The sequence below is a fragment of the Calidris pugnax genome, unplaced genomic scaffold (genome assembly GCF_001431845.1).
Source record: "Calidris pugnax isolate Ruff unplaced genomic scaffold, ASM143184v1 scaffold95, whole genome shotgun sequence".
NCBI classification, from domain to species: Eukaryota; Metazoa; Chordata; class Aves; order Charadriiformes; family Scolopacidae; genus Calidris; species Calidris pugnax.
The window spans coordinates 14,747,843-14,770,551 of NW_015090885.1; the positions used below are offsets into that span (position 1 = coordinate 14,747,843).

Below are 22,709 nucleotides of genomic sequence, written 5' to 3' on the forward strand. Positions count from 1 at the left end.
TGTAAAAAACCACGACTCTAATATTTTTGTGTGGCAGAGAGATGCAAATACCTGGTTACAGGCAGACTAGTGCTATTTAGCAGTATTTTGAGACACATTTTTGCAATTCCTTTACAAATTCGACTTTGAATACCAAAGCCACATATTCTTCATTCACTTCTCTCACCTGCATTAATTTGCCATTTCAGACGATGATGTCTAGAGGTACATGCTAGACCTTCAGCATTTCTCCGAACTTCATAGCCCATGGGTTATTTGGGTTATTGGGTTTTCCAAAGACAATCCAAAACCCTTTCCTAGATAGAGCTTCATACAAAGAGGAAGAGCAATTATAGAATCATAGAATTGTCCAGGCTGGAAGGGACCTCCAAAAGTCATCTAGTCCCCCCTCCCCGTAGTCAGCAGGGACACCCCCAACTAGACCAGGTTGCCCAGGGCCTCGTCGAGCCTCTCCTTGAATATCTCCAGGGAAGGGGCCTCAACCACCTCCCTGGGCAACCTGTTCCAGTGCTCCACCACCCTCACAGTAAAGAACCCTCTCCTAATCTCCACAATTAATCCCCATGGTGATACCTGATACACCTAAGGCTGCCCTGCACTGCCACTGCACTCACGTTCAGCCAGGGAAAGACACACCAAATGAAGTAGTAAGGTGTACAAAATGCCAATTTATACCATCTGGAAGAAGGAAGCCTGCTAGGCCAACAGTAGCTCCAAGGAAAGGGAGAGGAGCTCAGACCAGAGCGTATGGGACCTCCAGAGAAGAAACTATAACTCGAGTTGTGCTCATGTAAACATCCAAGCCAAAATAGTCCACCACTTCCTGTTTTGTGGAAGAGAACAGACGTTCTGATAGGTTTTCCAGAAAACCACTACTCACTTGCGTTGCTACCTACCCCAAACTGAGATTGTGGTTACATCGTCCAAGTTGCACAGCCTTCCTTGGTTCTGAGCTGCTCACCATGGTTGAATTTATGGACATATGCACACAAAAAAAATACAAATTACTATTTTTGTGCCCCCTAACTCCTGTATCTGTGCAATAAATTGGAATAACCCTGCAGCTTCACTTGCGTGGATGGCAACAGGGAAGATTCACTACTAGTGAAAAAGTACTTTTCTAGAAACCTCACTCATACCACTTCTGAGAGGAGAGACAATACAAACCAGTAATAAAGGACTTGCTAAAAGATTTGCACCAAGGAAACCTTAAACTATTTTAATACTCAGAAGAAAAAAACAAACCCACCAAACAAACCAATCAATGAATCAGGAATTCAGGTTCTGTTTCATATGAAGATAACAGAAATCAACTTCCCTGCTTGAATAAATATTCCTCCTAAGGAACAGAAGAGAAAATGAACTATTCCCCTAAGTCCTTCCTTAATCTTGTTACTTATACATTCTAGAGTTCATATATTCTTATACCATCATGCTCAAAAATTTTTTTTCTTTTTGGTTCCTTCATGCCCACCCAACCTCACCACTCAGCCTCTGAACTTTCCTACCTCACGCTCATCTCTCTTGTTCATTGCACTTATGCCTGTGCTTCTCCTGTCCTGAAGAGGAAAGAAAGTTTTCTGACTAAAAAGCACAATGTAGGAAACAAAGAAACAAGCAAATACTTGTTTTTAATATTTACTCAAAAGTGTTTTGAAACAATAGCTTAATTTGTAACTTTATTAACTCTTGGATACACAATCCTAATTTTAGTATTAAACCAAATTGATAACTTCTGAAGTTGATAACTTCTGTTCCTGGAACAGTTATAAAAATTTAGTTATTTGTTCAAATTAAAAAAAGAACTTAAAACATCAGTGCTTTGTTGAAGTCAGCACCATTACTTGTAGGTATAAAATCACTTTCCATTATGTAAATGCTAATTAAATGCCAAAAAGAGTTTTGAGATCAGCCAGAGTGAGCTTAGTGAAGGCCTCCCCTCTGCCTGACAGCACCTGCTGGGCGAGAACTTTCTTCCTCGTCTGGAGTTGTACAATCTTTTCTTCTACCGTTCCTTCACAGACAAACCTAAAAAAAAAACAAACCAAAGAGACGTCATCTCAACTGCCAGGAAAAGGCGTCGGTGTCATATCAGCACTTCCCCAGTAACTTTCCAAAGACTTGTCTCACTTAAAAATTAACAGCATATTATGTCACTGACAAAATATACCCGTGCAAAGAAAACAGCTGTTCTCATATCCAGGTATTATAACATTTCAACAAAAGTCTGATGCACTTTCGGGCCTCAACTTTGGTCATCTGAAGCAACAGTAATTCTGTGACAAAATCCTGTAGTGATTGATAACTGATGGCACCTAGTATACTAAAAGCATCATACACAAAATAGCATTTTTAGATTCCAGTTTATTTGAATTTGCTGTGCATTTACAATAATTAAGCTAGCCTTCTAGCACTTACGATTCCAATGCTTTTTCTAAAAGCCAACTTTGCCACTTATAATAAGTGCTCTATGTTTACGTTAGTGATATTAGACAGGTCCGGGCTTTGAGAGCATGGTGAATATTCTCCACTCAATAAGCGAAATGGTTTAGTGCCCAAATTGTTCTCAGGAATGAACAGGACCATTACCACTAAATCATAGGTTAAAAAACAATAAACCACTGCTAGCTATCAGGAAAGCAACATGCAGGCAAGTGCCACATAGAAACATCTCATACAGTCTCTGTCTTGGTTCCCAAACCCCAATCCCGCTGTCAGACCTTGTGCCTAGCTTTAAATCAAGAAACAAGCCTCACACCAAGGCCTTGTCTCACCAACTAAAGCCAGACAGTACATAAGCAGCAACAGCCTCATTCACCGCTAAGGAAAATCCTGACCTGTGTATGACAACATCCTTCTGCTGCCCCACTCGGTAAATGCGATCACACGCCTGGTCCTCGAGAGCAGGATTCCTGCAAGGTGGAAAAAAAAAAAGACAGCTTAAGGGCTTATGTTCAGGAATAACTGAAATATCAAAGCCTCTGTGCTTGCCTCATTTGCCCACCTCCAGAGAAACCCCTTTTCTTCCTCTGTAGAACTAAACCCGTTCTCAGGTTACCTTAGCTTTACCACCTTGCTCACCAGTATTCACCCTGACTGTATTTCCCTTCACCCTTGGTAGAAGGGGGCTACAACTCCACAGAAAGTCAGCTGTATGCATCAGACCACTCTTCCATGTAGCCCCCTATTTCTGCCCAATAGTCAGTACTCAGAGAAAGCTGAGTAGCTGGTAAAGAAAGAGGACAGCAAAGCAGGAAGGCAAACTCCATAGAAAGAGGCCTTCACTCAATATTTTCCTAAGAAATCGTTCTGTTTGACATACAGCTACAGAGAATACTTGCTGGTGTAACTTCCATATTGTAGAAACATCTCCTTAATGCTGCTACTCAGCAGCTGGTTTTGTACTGAAGCCCATTTGTTTGCTTTCTAAGTTCCCACAAGCAACATTTAGCTAAAAGATTAAAAAAAAAAAAAAAGGTGATTCTGACTTTGATGAGAGACACCATAAGTATTAGGAGCTCATATACACTATTTTCATAGCCCTGTAAAACCCCAAGGTACACTGGCTATGCCCAATGACTGACTATGCTCAGCAGAATCAATTTGTTTCAAGACAAATTCCCTCTGGGCATTACTGCACCATTTTCATTACTGTAAGAAATTAAGCCAGAGACTGCCAAGTCCCCAGTATCCTTTTGTGATACAGACTGCATACTTGGTTCTTTGGATTATTTTTATCCTCCTCTCTTTTTTTACCCCTACAGAACTGTATTTCATGGTGGTGAGCACTGGATTGATAAATCAGAGCATCTTTGAATAAGGCCATAGTAAAAGTATTTTTCCACAATTAATCATGCATTAATTAATTAATTACTCTCAGCTAAACACTTCCCTCCTAACCCAGTTTTATCAGACATCACAATGCATGTGGCAAGCAGCATCCCCTACACGTATTCTCTGAGACAGAACTTTTCTTTCCCTTTACCAGTGCATGTCCAGGAGAAAGAGGTGGTTTCCTCCAGTTAAATTCAGGCCAATGCCTCCAGCCAGCAACGAGATCAACAATACCTTCAAAGGCCAAAAGAGAGTTAAGAAACCTATTTCAAGAAAAGTCTTCATATACAAAAACGCTTAATATATTCCACATGTTAATTTGAACCAAAGGATCTGTTTATCATATTTATATTACATATGTATATTTATTATGTATTTGGAAGCTTATCATATGCTACTTGATGAGGCAGAGAAGCCTGGATATGGAAGCTATGGCTCAGAGAGGCCAGCCTCCCATTCCATATACATTAACCCAATACATTTTTATAGACTAGAGAAAGGACTGAGAAGTTCAGTCTCTCTCTGTGTCCCATTCAAATGACTGGCCTCTCTGATGACAGTCTGTTGCCAACATCAGGACCAATCAACATCAACTCTGAATTAGCAATTCTGATTGCTTAAACACAGGCAACTGGACTGAAAAGTTGCCTTTCTTTTCACTTTGTTTCCACATAACCTACTATTCAAAAAAAGATGAATAGCTGGGGAGGAATGGGGATATACCAGGTGGTCAATTTAGAGAAGATTTCTTGTGCAGCAAGAGAACTCAACTAAGGACAGAGACACTTGCTATATATATATCTCTTCAACACAACTTTATGGTATGGCACCATAAAACACTTTATTTTAGGGGTCAGATATTCATATAGCTGGCATAAATATTCCTTTGTTTAAGTTCAAAGTTAGAAGGAGAAATATCAATTTTAGCAGCTTGTTCAAGAAATCCAGCAAAGAAAACAAGCTAAGGCACCAAATTCCAGATCCATTCTCAGAGGAGACAGCCTGTCCTGCCTCAATAATGGGAACATTGGTGTCCAAATGAAAGCGTAATCACTGTGAACAATTAATTTGAGTTCAGATGTCTTTATTTACCTGGCAAGCTTCCTTCCCTTGGCCAAAATTTCAGACTAGAAACTATTTTTAAGAAGAGCCACCATACTGTAGTTCAACAGTATTTAAACACCACCACCACTGCCCACCAACAACTCAAAAGTGAAAGCAGTCGCCTTATTTTGGATGTATGCAAAATTATGACTTCTCTCACCCCAATCTTCCTATCTTTACAGGGTGAGATATGCTCTTATTAATTTTAGTCTCATTCATAGATTCAACTGTGATCGTCAATTCTCAATGAGATTAGTCTGGTAAAAAGTATCAGATGTGTTGGAAAACAGCAATGAAGTCTGACAGGTTCCTTGGCAAGCCAGTGATATACAGAAAGAAACATCTTCCAATGCAGAAGCATGAGCTGGGAAGAACCAACGTGTTCTGAATAGAGCTGATTGCCCCCCTCATCTTCCACATTACTCTGTGGCAAAAACATCTTTGAATGCACTAAGGATTTGGACAACCTTTGAACTAGCTCTGGAGTCAGATGATCTCAGTACAGGAAGTTAGCATCAAAAGGAGCTTTTTAGCAACTGATCCTGCCCATTATAAGATGTAAATATGTTTTTACAGTTACCTCTTTCCCTGCTGATCTTGGCACCTAGAGGTCCAAACAGAAGTGGTGCCAGTAAATGGAGTAGAGTCAGCTCTTAGAGCTGCTCATAGCAGCACTGCTAACCATTTCCCTGCCTTAACTGCATACCTGAGGCCCTTTGGGATTGGTATTGAACTCTTCTACCACATCCATTCTCTCTTTAGGATTGACAGAGCCATCCACCGTTGCATACTTCAGCCCTAGACGCTGGAGGTGCACAGCCACAACTTTCAACATACTTGTCCACTGAGAGACAACAACACTGGAGAGAGGGAGAAAAGGGAGTTTAGAACAAGTTCTGTGTGCACCGTAACAGTTTGGTTAGCGCAGTGTCTCACCCAAGAGAAGACAATGAGTCAGGCACTCTGCCCCACTCCAACTGAAACCAAGTCCCTTCCCAATTCAGAAATAGATTTACCTGTAGGTGTAGTGGTAGAATCTGCTGTGGAAGGTTAATACCCAATAAACTTCAGGCAAATTAAGTCTCTAACTTTAATTTCTGTTTTTGGATTTTCCATTGCCACCTACCACCACAATTCTGAACCTTTCCTGCAAAATGAATCGCAACACCAAACTTGGATTTCCCTGGGCCTCTCACCCCCCCACACACGTTTTGGATTAAACAGTTTGGAAAACAGTAATTTGTTTGACAGTTTTTTGGTAAAGAACAAAAGTAATGTTAGTGTTCCCATTCTTACAGTGGGAAAGCTTTTTGGAAAAACATTTGGAAAAAAGCTTTCTATATACAATGCGACTCTGGAGTTGCTCAAGAGCAGGACTTCCCCTTCCAGCCCACCCCAGCATAACACTGCTGTTAACTGCTTTACAGCCCCACACTTGTAAGTGCATTCTACATTGTTTAATTAAAACAAAAAAAAAAAAGTAGAAAACTCAGTAACACTGCAGTCTGGTGCAGAGCAGAGACAGACAGAACCTGCACAGTGAGAGCTGCAGGACTTCAGCAACACTTAAGTCCTCTAATCTATGCATTCCTTTATCTCAAATAGGTTCAGTTTTAACATCTACTTTATTCCCCCCACTTTTTTTGGGTGGTGACATGGGTTGCAGAGCTGAGGACAAATATTTCTCAGCACAACCAAATTATTCCCCATTCTGCTTTTGGAGAAAAGAACAGTCCTCCCGGGCCTCAAATTCCTCACACATTCCCTTATGTTTACACTTAACTACATCTTAAACTATCTTCTTTTGTCCTGCTCAAAATCTGTTTTCAACTACTGCAGTACTGCCAATATTTTACCATACCAGGAGTTTTGTATTCAATTGTTTTAAACCATTTCTGCTGCTGACAAAAGACATGCTTCCCTCAATCACTAAGACTAAAAAAAAGGACATGTTTACTAACCTTTTTTGAGGCTGCGAGTGATTCTGAATAGCTTTCAGTTCAGCCAAGAGGTGAGCTATCTGCAGGGCAGGAAAAAGAAAAAAAACATTAGTCTGTTTGCTGTCATAACCCAGCTCATGCTTGGCTATTCTTCATTAAAATAGGAAGTGATCAAAATAACTCTTCAACTGAAATTTCTTCTGTGCTCAGACTTTCAAGATATTTCAATAGTCATTAGTAAGAACACTCCCACCCTGGGAAACAGGGTTAAGAAATCAAATCATACAAGCATGTTTTATTGATTCCAACCTTCCTGTGAGAAGGAAGGTTATGGCCACCTCTCTTCTTTCTACCATCCTATTTTTTTCCAGCTCTTCATAAGCACCATGCTCTCACATGAATGCTTTTCTAAACTTCTGTGAATCCAGTGTTCAAGATTTTCACTGACAGATTTTCAGCAGTCAGATTCCCACAGCTTTACTGCCATTCTGATAAGTTGGAGCATTCCCGGAAGGGGGTTCAGGAGACTATTAACCTACTCAGCTGATCTCATCTAAATTGCCAACTTAGCCTGATCTGCAATTACCAAAGTGTGACAATTCATTAACAATTTAAAAAGGCAAAGTGCTGAAATCCAAGCTTCTCAAGGAAGGTAAGAAAGCTACAAGCAGAATACCTTGGTGCTCTCCTTGGTGATTTCAAAGATATCAGTTTTAAAAGCTGTGCCATTGAGGTAGACTGTTGACTTGGAATCAGGAGTCTGGAGCTCAGACAGAGTCAAAGCACTAAGCTGTTCCTCAATGGAGAGGGAAAGGCCTTCACTGCTCAAGTTAACTTGGTCCAGAGCCTGTGGGACAGAAAGCAATATAATAAGGGATCACAGTCAAGCCTGCAGTCAAATTCAGTACTAATCCACAGTCTGCACGATGTCTGCTGAGGACAGTGGGTCTGAAGGAAGCTATGCAATATGAAGACAGACACTACTGTGTCAGACCAACAGTTCCTTTGGCCCTTTATTCTGCCCCAAGAAGCAGCAGCATAAGGAAAGCATGTCAACTCAGCCATTTTCCATGGTTCAGTCTCCTCAGATTCCCCCTCCCATAGCATTTCAGAATTGTGGGATTAAAGGTGTTAGAAGATAAATATTTGCCTATTCCCTTAGTATCTGGACTTACTCTACAGCTGCATTATATGACACAGCAAAAACTTCTGAAAGATTAGTCTACTTCATGCAAGGCAGCTTCAGTCAAGGCACTTGTAGAGCTCTCCAACACACAAGCCCTTGAAACCGGCTACACTTAGGAACTTGTGCACTTTTAAAGACTAGGTTAAGATCAAGACTTCTTTGCCATTAAAATTTTTATTTACTTTTTTTAAATCCAAATAAAGGTGTTTCCAGGGTCACAGCTGCCCACATAGGTCACACTGGAAACTCTTAAGTAGGAAGTATTCCCCATCTAAAACCTCTCGGGCTGTAAAACACAGAGTCCTAGAAATGGCTAAGTTTGTACACACCTAGCTAGGAGATGCAAGGGTGTTACCAAAAAAAAAAAAAACCACCACAAAAAACCCACAAAAAAGGTCACATCACTACAATACAACGCAATTACCACTTTCAGTAAGGAGAGATGACAGCAGCATTGACGGAGCCTCAAGAGCATGGACAAGACATGGACTGTACTTGAGACCTGGGAGGCACTTTGGGAGCCTGCTAGAAATTCCTTTTGACTGACGGCAACCTCTTGTGCAACTGCCAAGGAAGGAAGACAAAACATCAAGAGCTCTTGGAGGCATTTCCAAGTACTTCTCAGCCACCTCCAGCAAAAGAGCAATTAGACCTTTATTTCAGAAGGGAGTTTTAGACTCAGGGAGGTTAAGAGATTTGCCCAGAGCCACAACAGCAAGAACAGACTTTTGGGATACTATGGTAGGATTCTTTGTAACATCAGGGGAGGAGCAAAACATTTTGCAAAGAATTTTTTAAGTCCTGATCCCACGTGGCCAGGTCTGTTCCCCCTCCTTAATTGTGCACTTAACGAGTCACTTCTGCAAATGTTTTCAGGGGAAGATGTGCTCAAACCTTTCTCAAATGGGTTGCCACCAGCATACTCTCTGCCTTCATTTTTCTGCTCTTGTCTCTTCAGGTAGGATTGTAGTGTTGACCTGGAAAAACAAGACAACAGCTATTTACAGCAGCAGAAAAGGCAAGAGGGACACATGCTTAACAAGCAAGCTGATGAAGCATTAAGATAAGGACAATTACATTAATGATGTAGTCACAAAATGATCACCAAAAAAACTCTCTAGAAAACAAAGCTCACACAAGCCATGAACATACGGGAGAAAAAAAAAAAAGCATCAGTTTCACTTATAACCAGAACAAGCAATATATTTTTAAACACACTTGACAGGTAGTCAGACAGGGAAAAAATTAACTGGAATTTGCCCAGAAGCTCTTGTCTAAAGTGTAGTTGTCTTTCTGATTTCAGTAAGAAACAAAAACACAAAATACCTTATCCTTTCCCACATTCATACCTGGATCTGGCAAAGAGCACATTGTAGACAGCCTGTTCCTCTGCTGAAAGTTTTAACTTATGTAGCTGTGTGCTACGCTGGGGCAGAGATACCTGAAGTAAAAATACACAGGATCAGATGTACATAATGCAAAAATCTTATAAGGCATCACAAACACCAGTGTTCCAAGTTTTAACACAGTGTTCTAAGTCTTAAAAGATAGGTGTTTCTTCATTAAAGTTATTCATATTAATGCAATTATGACACAATATAGATACCCACAGAACTCCAAGTAGCCTGAGTAACACTCAAGATTATGATCTTTATTCCAGATAATCTGATAACAAAAGCCACATGCAACCAAGCACTGACTTCCCCATAGCCACCATGGAGGGATTAATTTAGAAGCTACTTTCATAATGTGATAAGTTCCTCATTCAGAATCAGACAGTACACCAAAACTGCATCTTTTAACAGCTTATAGACACACCAACAATCTAACACTCAGTATAATGGACTGTTTGTAAAGAGGAATGCAGAAAGCCAAATCCCCAGCATGGACCAGATCCATTTGACTTGCAGCAGCTTTGATTCTCAGAGATCTAGGCTAGCTCAGAAACCTAGAGTAACTTTCCACCAAGCAGGCATCTACTTGCAATTGCTTAACACATTCTCCTCTGCGTGTGATTTATAACTGAAAGGTTTCATTCTTCTTTATATTTCTGCTTCCTAGACAAGCAATGAAAACATCCCACAGGCATTCAACTCCTCTTGCTCAACAGACTGCAGTAGACAGGAAACCCCACCCATTAACAAGCTCATGCATGTGAAGAACTGACTGGCTGCTGCAAGGAAAGCAATGGAATGATTGTCTAGTTGGGGAGGGTGAAGTGCTTACCAAGGGTTTGCCAGTTGAATCCAGCTGGTCTTTAGTTCTCCGTAATAAGAGGCTCCTGGTTAAGAGGCTCAGCCTCTCTCCTCCCTTTTTTGTGTTGTTATCTACTTGGTACTTCCACACCTTGTATTCATCAAAAGGAGAGCAACGTAGAAACCTACAACACAAGGGAAGGAGACTTAATACCAAGGGAAGAAGAGTTCTGCAGTTACTCCTGAACGACCAGAACCAAATTCCTTGCTATCCAAAACAAACCATCTCCCATTCAGCCACAACCGCTAGAAGCAGTAAAAGACTTCCAGTGTAATGATGCCAATAACTGGTTTGCTCAGAAGTTTTACCATCATGAGCACAGTGAATGCATCTTTGTGGTTCTGTACCCATCACCTCCTCCTCTTTGCTTATTATGTCTCGAGCATCACCAGCAAATCAAGAGCATAAAGAAGCAGAGACACTCACCAAAAAACGTATTGTTTGTTATTTCAAACTCCTGTGTCTCTTAATTGAAAATTAATTTTGATTATTCAAAATTCATTTCAAATGTAAGGTGTCTGTGGTTCTCTAGCACCCTTCATAAACATTTTCTTCTCAGCAATAGGGAGCACAAAGCTTAACCTGTTTATCATTTGTTTAGAGAAACCAAAGTTTTCACCCTTTCCTTCAATGCCCTTGTAGCACAATGCTCTTTAATAAGGTCCTCCCAGGCTGCCCTGGTAAGAACAAGGATTACAGCACAAAATTTCTGTTAATTCAAATTGATTTTATGGATATTAATCTTGGAGACATTGGAGATCTAAAGTCATTTTCCCTTTGTCCTCTATGAAAGCAGAATAGCTTCACCCAACAGCAGACACATGTCAGCCTTGCACAATGCCTCAGCCACAGGTTTTGCAATTCAGTGCCTGAAGTGTTAATATAACTAGTTTCGCTACCCCACATACCTTAGAAACCTCTCACACTTAGAAATAACTTCAACACTACATCAGCTAGGAACTACTGGAGCTGGAGCCCCGTCCACATGCTCACATGCAGCCAGCTCACCTCAGGAGAGAATACATGTCTAGTAAGTTGTTCTGTATTGGTGTCCCAGTGACAGCCCATCTGGCACTGGCTCGCAGTTTGCACACAGCTATAGAGGTTTGAACCTTTGGGTTTTTAATATTGTGAGCTTCATCCAATATAACTCGAGCCCAAGCTACCCTGAGCAGGGGGGAACAGGGAGATGACCCACTCTGAAAGAAAAAACAGACTATATAATCCAGCACAATAACCTCGCTAAGCTCTCTAAAGAGCCACAAGCAAACACTTTTCCAGCAAGAAGCATTTTCCTGATGTTAGTCAGCAGCATTCTGAGCTCTTACTGGCCTGTTAGAGGTGATCTCAAAAAAAAACATCTCTCCAAAGCTTCCACAAAAGTTTAAGCCAAAGAATATAACGTTTGTCTGTTCTTGATGACAATTTCTAATTTTTCACTGTTTTTCTTGCTTTTAACACTTTATCACTTCTTCCTTCCCAAGAGATGTTTCATATCAGTAAATTTTCGCTAGGCTGGGACAAAGGAACACATACAATTGTTCTATTAGAGTATAATCTGTAGGATCTTGTTACAGTTTTATAGGTGCCACCTTGAAGTTTCAAGAAAATTCAAAGGCCTGCTTGTTTTAAGAGTGAGATCTAGATCACAACAGGTTTCTGGTAGTCTAAAGTGATGTTGGCATTTCAGCAAAGAATAATAATGGGAGATTCTAGTATTTCTTCACAGTCTCACCTCAAAAGGAGGAGTATGAGATTCATCATTGCACTCTTAAAATTACTTTTTAAAATATTTCAACTATGGTCAATGTAGTGTATTCTACATTATTATAGAACAGATTTCTCATTAATATTTTTTCCTGTTCTCTTTCTGCACTTCACAGTACTTTCTCTCATCACTCCATTTTTATTGGGCAAACTCAACAGAGGACTTAGGGAAAAAAATTATTCCACTTGCTGCTCACTGTAGCATAAGGTGCTCCTTGAAGCAATAATGGTTTGCAACATCTCAGAACAAAATGTTAAGACAATCATCTCTCAACAATATGGCTTCTCACCCTCACATCATAGTCCTCAGCAGGGACCTCCCCCTCCTCTTTGCTGGTGGGAACCTCCTTGGAGAGGATGCTGTAGGTTGTGACAACAACATCATATCCAGAGAGCCTGTGTAAAAGGAAAGCAGTCATCACGAGCAAGAACAAATGAGGAATTCATTTTACAAGGCAGACAAAATGCACGTTCAAGGTTTAAGAACACAGTTCTACATGAGCTGAAATGCAGACTTTTACAGAAAGCAGTCAAACAGGAGGGGTACACTGTCCTCATTTTATGGATACTGAAAGTAGACACAGCAGGCTCAAGAAGACAGTAAGAGTCAGTGGCACAGAACACACACCACATGAGATGAACACTACTTAGAATCTAACACCTAGAAATACTGCTCAGCACAGCCTAAAGTGGTATAGAGAATTTTCTAATCTATACATACATCTGAAAAAAAAAAAACAAAAACAAAACCACCCAACCACAAAGCACAAACATGGAAGAAACTGCCACCGAGAATCTCTGCCAGCAAGATGTACAAAAAACATACACCTCTTTATGTTATCAGGAACAGCAATAACCTGCATCAGAACCACTCAGTGTGGGTACAGCCATAAAGGTTTTGCTATCCACCTTTAGACAGACATGATTTAGCCTGACCCTCTGGACCTATACACCTTTAGAGCAGACATGATTTAGCCTGACCCTCTGGACCTTCCACATTTCCATACTTCAGGTTCTTCCATCATTCTACAGCCACTGAATTTCAACTCTGACATACACAATCCTCTGTTAAGTAGCATTTTACTCTTCTTGATCATATTTATGATTTAGCACTTACGCCTCTGCATGTTTCTCTCTGTTTGGCCCATGGTACAAATACACCCTCAGTTTGCCATAGCCCACACGTCTGTCAATCTCTTTCTTCCAGTGATGAATCAAGGATGCAGGACAAATGATTAAAGTGCTGTGGGAAGGGCTAACAGTGGAATCTGCAGGAAAATATTGCAGACAAGTTTCAATGTCTTCACGTTAGACTACAACAACGACAGAAGTTTTGCAAAGTCGCAACAATGAAGATGGGCTCACTCTTGCCATGAGCAGAGTTTGTGAAGCAGACATCTCTACAATGCATTCTTGGGAACTGTTAGTTCTAGGTGGAAAAAAACTCTACTTAAACACTAATGCATCACTCCTGTCTACTCAGAGTTGTGCTGTATATCTGTGCACTTCCTTTGGATAAGCTGAAAGGTTAGAGCTCAGCCTTGATCTCTCCTGAGAATACAATACCAAATAAATACTTCTTTCCTGTTCTAGAAGACTGAAATGTTACCATTTTGAATCACACAGGAGAAACACAGTCAGTAAAACTGGCAAGATGGGAACAAGTAGTCCAACCAATTCCATGAGGATGGGGACAGTAACAGGTTACAGAACAATACTCTTGAAAACTCTAACATCCCTTATGTCTATAGACAAGACAGAAGTAATGGTGGGGGGGGGGAACCAGTCACAAGGCAAGTAGTAACTACTTTAAGTCCTTATGCTATGAAAACTATGCATAATTTGAAAAAAACTATGAGACTTTTTTTTCAAAAGAGCATATGCTGGTTCAGGAATCTAATAAATAAAAATAGTAAATCCCAAAACAAGATAAAGGAATGAATTGAGAAATCCTACACATCTGATGGAAGAACAAATGACACTGATCAAAAGAAAGACCTTGCAAGGGAGTGCAGTAAACATTAAGTCCAGCAGGATTTTCCTACAGAATGGAAATAAGCACAGATAGAGTCCACTGTTTACAAGCCATTAACCTATAGTGATTTAGGCATTTCAAATGGCACTGCATCATAATTGTATGTACTGTATGATGGAAACAATTCTGTACCATTTTTGGTTAGCCATATTTCTAACTTCTCCTCTCTTTTCTCTGTCTTCTGCTGCTTCTGGGCCAGAATGAGAGCAATCATCGTTAGAGTCTTCCCCAAGCCCATGTCATCCGCTGGAAAAAGACACACAGAAGTTGCGATGACCGGCAGAAATGAGCTCTCCTAGCTCAGATCTACACTGAGGTAAAACACTGCAACAGAAATTGTGCTGGAGAACCCTGGAAATAAAGATACACATATGACCATTTCTCAAGTATGGTTTTGTAATGGATTAACAGCTGTAATTGGTCAAACAGCACAGAAAAACAAGCCCCTGCAACATGCCTACAAAATAACTGCTATTGGCCTTAGAGTAAATTATATGCCAAACCGTTACTGCCACATATCTGCCCCCCAAAATCCACTTTAATGTTCTGTTGCTTACCCAGAATTCCTCCACAGGGCCTCTGACTCTCTCTCCAGAGCAGCCATGCCAGCGCCTGTTTTTGATGCTGCAGCAGTGGAACCTGAGAGAGAGAGAGAGGGGATTTGAGGAAACACCTTGCAAAGTTCAGACACTTCTGCTTCCTGTACCAAATGATCCCGTTGAACTGTCCTATTACAATCTTTGTAAGAGGAATTTTCCCACCTGTTCTTTTCCCATGTGGACAGGGATACCCAAGATAAGCAACTCCTGCAGCCAGGAGGTCAGCAGCACCATAGATCAGTCCTGCTAATGCTTTCTGCATAAACCAACCCAGCATCTCACAGTGCTCTGAGGGCATGCAAAGGCAGGTCCATCCAGGTGGAAAATCCACCCAAGCCTACCTTGCTTACAACAGCCATCACTGTCAAGGAGAGGGATTGAGAACATTTCCCTTTTTCTCACCAAGTCTAAGACCCCTACAGACTCCTAAAAGCATTGTGGTTTAACCCCAGCAGGCAACTGGGATCACGCAGCTGTTCACTCACTCCTCCCATCCCAGCCTCAGTAGGATAGGGAGAATAGGGAGAAAAAGGAGGAAGAAACTTGTGGTTTGAGATTATAACAGTTTAAAAGAACAGTAACAGAAGAGAAAAATAATAATGGTAAAAGAATACACAAAATAAAGCGATGCAATACAAATTGCTCTCACTGTGCAGTGAGCAAATGCCCATCCTGTCCCAAGCAGTGACTGTGGGTCCCTGCTCCCCAGCCAGCCCCTATCTATATATTCTTTCCTCCTTCTCAGCTTCTATGGGAAGCTGAAAGGATGCAATACAAATTGCTCTCACTGTGCAGTGAGCAAATGCCCATCCTGTCCCAAGCAGTGACTGTGGGTCCCTGCTCCCCAGCCAGCCCCTATCTATATATTCTTTCCTCCTTCTCAGCTTCTATGGGAAGCTGAAAGTCCTTGACTTACTATAAACATTACTTAGCAACAACTAACACAGTATGTGTTATCAACATTATTCTCATACTAAATCCAAAATGTAGTAGGTACCAGGAAGAAAATTAACTCCATCCCAAATGAGACCAGGACAAAAAGACAGGAAGAGGGACTACATACTGTTGTCATGAGACATTAAATGCCCTTCCCCAGAAATCAAAAGGTCCCAAGAGGATCTGAAAGTGACACAACATACATACACCAATGCATCACCTTGTAGAGGCACCCTTTTTCACGGAAAGGGTTATCAGACACTGGAACGGGCTGCCCAGGGAGGTGGTTGAGGCACCATCCCTGGAGGTGTTCAAAAGAGGTGCTGGGAGGTATGGTTTAGTGATGGTGTTGCTTTTTGTTTGTTGTGTGGGTGTCTATTTTTGTCAAAGTTAGGTTGATGGTTGGATAAAATGATCTTTAAGGTCCCTTCCAACCTAGAAGATTCTGTGATTCTGTACCTTCCAATGTCTTCCACATCACCTCAACTATGGGTTCTGCACCACCTGGCAGATAAAGAACTGCTCTTTGGCAGATCACAATGGACTATTATGGAGTCCGTTGGGTTACACGAGCTTAATCACCTGCAATGCTTTTAAAAGACTATTTCTTATAGCGCATTGGGAGAAAACAGTAGGAAAGTTCTCCCTTTACTCCTCACTAGAGACCTGCCCCTGCTCTGCCAGTCATGTACAAATGGTTATGCGTTGGTTGCTTTGTCCGAGGCACTACTACATTCAAGTGCTAAGTATTCTGAAGACACCACCACAAGAGAGTGGAACATCAGTACGGGCAATCTGAAGCAACTCTCATGGCCGAAAAGTAGTTAGGAGTGTAGGAGTGTAGTAGGAGTGTCTCCTTTCAGCAAGATGAAAACTGCAAAGTACTTCAAAGTGTGAAAGGACAGGATGCTCTAGGGTACTACCCCTTCATGATGGAGGAAACAAGAAAGCCCTAAGTTTGTCAGAACAACATCCTTCATCCTTGCCAACTCACCTTCAATTCAGAGGGGTCTTCAGCTACTGTCTGCTCTGTTGGACAGGATTCTAGAGATTTGTGAAGATGATTAATAGCCTCGCTTATGGCACTGTGTACAGCCCTGATTCGGTCTTCTGTCATTCTTCCACCATAGAGATTCTGCACACCACAATTCACTGGAAAGATACAGCATTATGCTTACAGAGCTAATTTTCACAAGTAGATCTTTCATCTTAGAGTTTCATCTCAGTGGCTACAGATGCAGCTCACAGTAACAAAAAAGGTTTAGTACTCTCACATATATCCACAAGTTGCAGAATTACTTCTGAAATAGTCCTCACCAGCATTCTCTTCAAAGAAAAAAGTTTTTCTCTACTTACTTCCAAAACTGTAGCCGTAATATTCACTGGAACCCAAAGTAGCAGCAGCAGAGGGGTGACTGTGTGAGCCTGAAGAGGTCCTTGCCGCAGGATCCTGGAGTGGTAGTGGTGGTATCAATTTTGTACCACCTGGCCGGCCAGATGGGTTAGGCAAAGATTCCTCAAGGCAGCCAGGGCTTGTGCTATCCTCCCCTTAAGAAGAAAGGAAATGCAGGTTGAAAAGGTTGCACAATGGACTTCACAGCCTTGCATTACAGCCCAGAGAAGGGCCTTTATTTTGCTTAACGCTCTGCTTGCAAAACATTATTAAACAAACTTCATATAGACCACATGACATACATCAATTTACGCTATTTTTTCCTCAATATTAACAACTACAGTAAGACAAACTGTTTCGCAAAGTTCTGAGGGAAAAAATTTAGTCCTACCTTTTTCAGTAGTATCTGCTGCCGAAATGTTAAGAGCACTGAGTGCAGCTTCCAAATCCTGCACTTGTTTTAATAACCGTTCCCCTTTATCTGGCAGCAGCTGAATGTTCACCGTAGCCAAGGTACTCTGCAAAACAAAAAAAGAATCCAAAACATGAGTGTACTTATCAAGCTGTCTGCCAACAGAGAACAATCACGTCGGATGTTTAAAAACACTTATGCCATAGTAATTTGTATTTTGATACCATTCTACAATCTCCAAAAGCATTGAAGTGCCATTGAGTGTGATTAAGTAGTCTTTTAGCAGCAAATAAACTAACCATAAGTGTACTTTAGAAGAAATGGAAAGATGCAGGGCCTGCACGTTCTTATGAAACAGGATTTAACAGGTAGTCAAGTGACTTGGACAATCTTAACAATTCTCAAAGTACCCAATGTTCAACCTACTTGCACATTTCTTACTAGCAGGAACAACAGTTCTGACTTTATTTTGAGGTTCTGTTCCGAGTTCTAGGCCAACAGGGGTTTTTATAATAAAAGCTATGGAATGCAGTTATTGGCAATTATTTAAAAAAAGCAAACAGACAGGTAGGTTTTTTTTCATCTTAGTGTGAGCTTTCATGGCTAGATCACTCTTACTTCACAAGGCCAAGAGAGACCACCAGAAACAGCCACGTCATTTAAAAAGCTTAAGCTGGCTGTGCACTGTTCCATCTGAGGCAAATTACTTTCTGGGTAAAAGACAGACACAACCTCAAGCAGGTCAAAACTGAACACCCCCAAATGCAGAAGGCTGTATTGGCTCAGGGGTAATTGTCTCATATTTGACTTAGAACTACTAGCCTGTGCCTAGGCTGAATTCCCTCCCTTGCCCCTTCTTCCTAAGCCATCTAAATACTTTGAGTTTCTGCTTGGAGGGGATACCATATTATACCGTATTCTGATGCCTGTCATGAGTACAGGAAGTCACCCTGAACACACAAACAAAACAAACAAAAAAAAAGTGGGGGGGAATAATAGGTGCAATAATCTACCTTCTTCTGCTTCAGCTGGACTACAAGGTGGTTGTGAAGAGCTTTAGGGTCCTGGTGTCCTTCCACATGATGTGATGCTGCAGTTCCTGGCAAAGATGTCCCCTGCGTACTCCTTCCCGATTTTCCTGCAGGAATCTCTCCCGACTGCAAACCCTGAACTGATTTCTCAGGTTTACTTTTACCTGATGAGGAATAAAGAACTCTTACTTCATCAGTGTCACTGCCAGCAACTTCATCAGCAGGCTGTCCCAGTCCTGGCCCGATTTGGGTCTTGAGCAGTGCTGCCTCTGCTCCTCCCTTCAGGTCAGCACGTTGCAATGCCAATTGTGGTACTGCTGGGGAAATCACATCTTCTTTAGACACTGTTTTAGTTCCTCCATTCTTCTGACCAGTGTATACTTTCTCCCTGGTTTCTTTATCCCCACAGCTTTTTAAGCTTTTCTCTCTGAGCTGCTCCTCCTCTGGAGGCTTGGTACTTATACTTTGCTTTCCAAGACTTAGCGGAAGGAGCTTTGATCTCCCATCTGGCTGTACTTTGCTTTCCAAGACTTAGAGCCAGATGGGAGATCAAAGCTCCTTCCGCTTTCTCCACACGCTCAGAAGACTCCTTGGACTCCCTGCCACTGCCACCATATTTCTCTTCCTCGCAAAAGGTGTTTTTCCCTTTCCAAGTCTCAGAAAGACCAAGTTTAGACTCAGACACTGTGCTTTCCTTAAGTTCTGGACCGCTCCTATTTCCTGTGGACTGTTTGTTTTTAGTTTTCAGCCCTTCTAGAGGTTCTTTCTCTAGGGAGGAATCAGAGGTTGATTTCTTTTCTTTATGTGACACCAGCACACCCTCTTTCTCTACTTTTACTCCTTTTGCTTTACTTTCCTCTCCATTTCCTTGATTAATTTGTTTCCAGGATGATGGTTCACAATTCTTGTCTATCACTTTGAATGGATTTCTTTGGCCGGTGGGATTGAAAAGAGGTGCTGCGTTGGGCTCAGATTCTAAGGCTTTTGACACTTTGGTAGTTTTTGGATCCTGCAATACATACAAGTGAGTAAGTAAGTGCTAATGTACAAATTAAAGCCTGCTTAGCTACAAACACAACCTGATCATCTCAAGCAAGACTTCATTCTCTACAATCATCTTTCCTAGCATTTTAACAAGATTGGGATAAACATTTTACAAGGAAAACAAAAGTGCTGGTTTTCTACATAGTTTGCCATTCCCATGGTTTCTGGGGATCAAGTCCCAATAGCATCATCCTCAGGAAAAGAGGACAGCTGGAGATCAAATGTAAATTTCTTCTAAGACTGGAGAACAACGATTACTTCATACAATTTAGGAGTAAGAGAAGTCTCATCTGGAGAACAGCAGGCTGATACACTTTTCAGCAAGAAAATACAAACTCTACCACTGTGTAATCTCAGATGTGATTACAGTATACAAAACAAAAAGTCATACTGGAATAAACTGATACTATAATATAAATGAAACATTCATACCTGCCATGGGATGTTTCCACACCATTTCTTCCCATTCAACTTACTTTTAAGGCATCGGTAAAACAATCTACCAAAGAATAAAACAAGATTTGAACTGCAGGAGCCGGTAAAGGAACTCAATGCTGTCCTGGTTTCAGCTGAGATTGAGGTAATTTTCTTTCCAGTGGTTGCTGGTTTCAGATTTGGTATGAAAGGAATGTCAATAACGCATATAGTTTTAGTTGTTGCTAAGTGATGTTTATACTAGTCAGGGACCTTTTTTGGCTTCCCACAGAAGCTGGGAAGGAGCCTAGACAGAACAGACCAATGGAATGGCCAATGGAATATTCCATACCATAGACTTCACGCTCAGTACATAAACGGGGGTTGGCTGTGGGGAGAGGGGAATCTGTGATCTCGGGTCAGGTCGGGTCAGGCTGTGCAACCAATTCCTCCAGGCGGTGAGAGTGACTTGTGTCCTGTATATTTTTTACCATTATTATTATTTTCCTTTTCCGTTATTGTTCTATTAAACTGCCTTTATCTCAATCCATGAGGTTTGTTTTTTTCCCTTTCCCCCTCTTTTTCTCCTTCTTCTCCCTACTCTTTGAGGGGAAGAAGAGGGGTGAGCTGCGTGGTCCTAATTGCTGACTGGCGTTAAACCACAATATAAGCGTTCTTTAAAAAGTACTTTGCACCAAAACCATCATAGACAAGTTCTCTTGATTTGCACTTGATTTTTACAAAAGCATTGTTTGCTGGATAAAGAGTCCTAGGTTTTGGGGTTTGTTTGCTGTTTAATTTTAGCAATAAAAAAAGTAACTACTCAGACAAATATATTGTCTATGTTCAGAGTCTCAGAAGTGTCCTATGATTTCAAAGTGTAAGGAAACAGCTATTCTTTTAGTTAAACTGCACAAGCCACCTCATCTTTAAAGCACCTCAGGAACAGAAAACCTTTGGATGTGATCTTTTTTCCTAAACTCGCAGCCAGCCAGGACTGCTGCAAGAACTTCATCTGAATTAAAATTGGTGAATTTGATGCAACCATCACGAGTCTCAGATGAACCCAACCACAGAGCCATTTTGAATTCTGTTAAAATCAAGCATTATCTGACCACTTAGGTTTATACCATTGAATATAGTTGCTAAAAAAAGTAGCAAACATTTTGAAACATGCTAAGTGAAGGCCTCAAGGCTGGAAGAGCCAATTCTAGAAGGAAATTGCAAGTCAGCCACCACCAAACAATTCCAAGTGTTCAAACCTGTACAACAAATCTGTGTTTCCACTTTGAGGAACTTACCGGTATTCATCTGTGTCCTGCTGAACCAGGACTTGCAGCTCCACCATGCATCCCTCATGGATCAAGCAGTGAGAAGCAGGAATACTAAAAAGAGAAAAGGAAAAGAGGAAGAATAAACAGAAGACAAGCTGCACAGAGGATAGAAACAGCAAAAACAACTAGTTGGGACAAAACAGAATCATAGAACGGTTAGAGTTAGAAGGGACCTTAAAGATCATCTAGTTCCAACCTTCCACCAGACCATGTTGCTCAAACCCCCATCCAGCCTGGCCTTGAACATTTCCTGGGACAGGGCATCCACAGCTTCCCTGGGCAACCTGTTCCAGTGCCTCACTGCCCTCACAGTAAAGAGCTTCTTCCTGATACGTAATCTACCTCTTCCAGTTTAAAACCATTACCCCTCATGCTATCGCTACTTACCCTGATAGAGAGTCCCTCCCCACCTTTCTGTCGGCCCCCTTTAAGTACCAGAAGGCCGCTCGCTATAAGGTCTCCCTGGAGCCTTCTCTTCTCCAGGCTGAACAGCCCCGACTCTCTCAGCCTGTCTTCACAGGAGAGGTGCTCCAGCCCTCTGATCATCTTTGTGGGCTTCCTCTGGACCCACTCCAACAGGCCCGTGCCCTTCTGACATTGGGAGCCCCAGAGCTGGACTCGGTACTCCAGGTGGGGTCTCACCAGGGAGGGGCAGAGGGACAAAATCACCTCCCTCGACCTGATCACCACGCTGCTTCCGATGCAGCTCAGGACACGGCTGGCTTTTTGGTACTTTTTTTTTTCCAATCCATCCCCTGCCCAGCCTGTATTTGTGCTTGGGATTGCCCCGACCCACATGCAGGACCTTGCATTTGGCCTGGTTTGAACTTCATGAGGTAAATTTTTGAATACTTAGCAAGTTTTCTCAAAGATTACGTGACTAAGAAAATAAAAGTTTACTACCCCTGACATAGCACCGAGTTTCCCTCAAAGACCTGCACAGTAGGGGAGGGAAGGCCCCTCCCGCGCCCCCTCCCCGGTCCTGCACCTACCTGGCTGGCAGGACGAAGCCGCAGGCCGCCGGGCCCTGCGCTCCGCACACGTAGAAGCTCTTCCCCTTGTTGGGCCCATCGCGGACGCCTGTCTTCAGGAAGCAGAGGGACCCTGCAGGGCGGAGAAGAGGGGAACCAGTCAGAGCGAGAGTGGGGACACCCCCCACACACACACACATACACATACACACTCCGGCCGTGTCCCTCCTCCCCCCCCGCCTCCCCTCACCGTGCCGGTCGCACGGAACGGCCTCCATCGCCGGCCGGTAACCGCCACCCTCGCTCTTGAAACCAGCCAATCACACTCAGCGTTTGCTGGCTGCCCAATCGGAGCGGGGGGGCCGGCGCAGCCAATCGGCGCCGCGCTCTGCGAATCCACTGTTTCCCGCCCTCCTCCGCTGCCATTGGCGGGCGGGGCGAGTCGTGCTCCCT

The 22,709-nt window shown here is 42.1% G+C and overlaps 1 protein-coding gene across 1 annotated transcript; it reads right to left on the reverse strand.

The window, feature by feature from the left end:
* Nucleotides 1-1,612: 1,612 nt before the first annotated feature.
* On the reverse strand, nt 1,613-22,576 carry TTF2 (transcription termination factor, RNA polymerase II). Its single transcript, XM_014947119.1, has 24 exons — nt 22,507-22,576; nt 22,278-22,389; nt 21,253-21,336; nt 19,970-20,036; nt 19,058-19,502; nt 18,476-19,005; nt 17,442-17,568; nt 17,014-17,205; nt 16,652-16,809; nt 14,680-14,761; nt 14,255-14,368; nt 13,205-13,355; nt 12,378-12,483; nt 11,329-11,519; nt 10,291-10,444; nt 9,414-9,505; nt 8,959-9,041; nt 8,489-8,628; nt 7,555-7,725; nt 6,900-6,958; nt 5,645-5,798; nt 3,986-4,068; nt 2,838-2,912; nt 1,613-2,028 (listed from the first exon to the last, which is right to left on the reverse strand). Exons 1-24 carry the CDS (start codon nt 22,532-22,534, stop codon nt 1,884-1,886), a joined length of 3,543 nt encoding a protein of 1,180 aa, XP_014802605.1. The 5' UTR covers nt 22,535-22,576; the 3' UTR covers nt 1,613-1,883.
* Nucleotides 22,577-22,709: the final 133 nt, after the last annotated feature.

Coding starts and splice junctions, on each gene's coding strand:
- TTF2 (XM_014947119.1), bottom strand. CDS start 22,534: ATGGAGGCCGTTCCGTGCGACCGGCACG. Junction 17,206..17,441: donor AGCAGATACTACTGAAAAAG/GTAGGACTAAAT, acceptor TTTCTTCTTAAG/GGGAGGATAGCACAAGCCCT. Junction 14,762..16,651: donor AAGACCCCTCTGAATTGAAG/GTGAGTTGGCAA, acceptor TCTCTCTCTCAG/GTTCCACTGCTGCAGCATCA.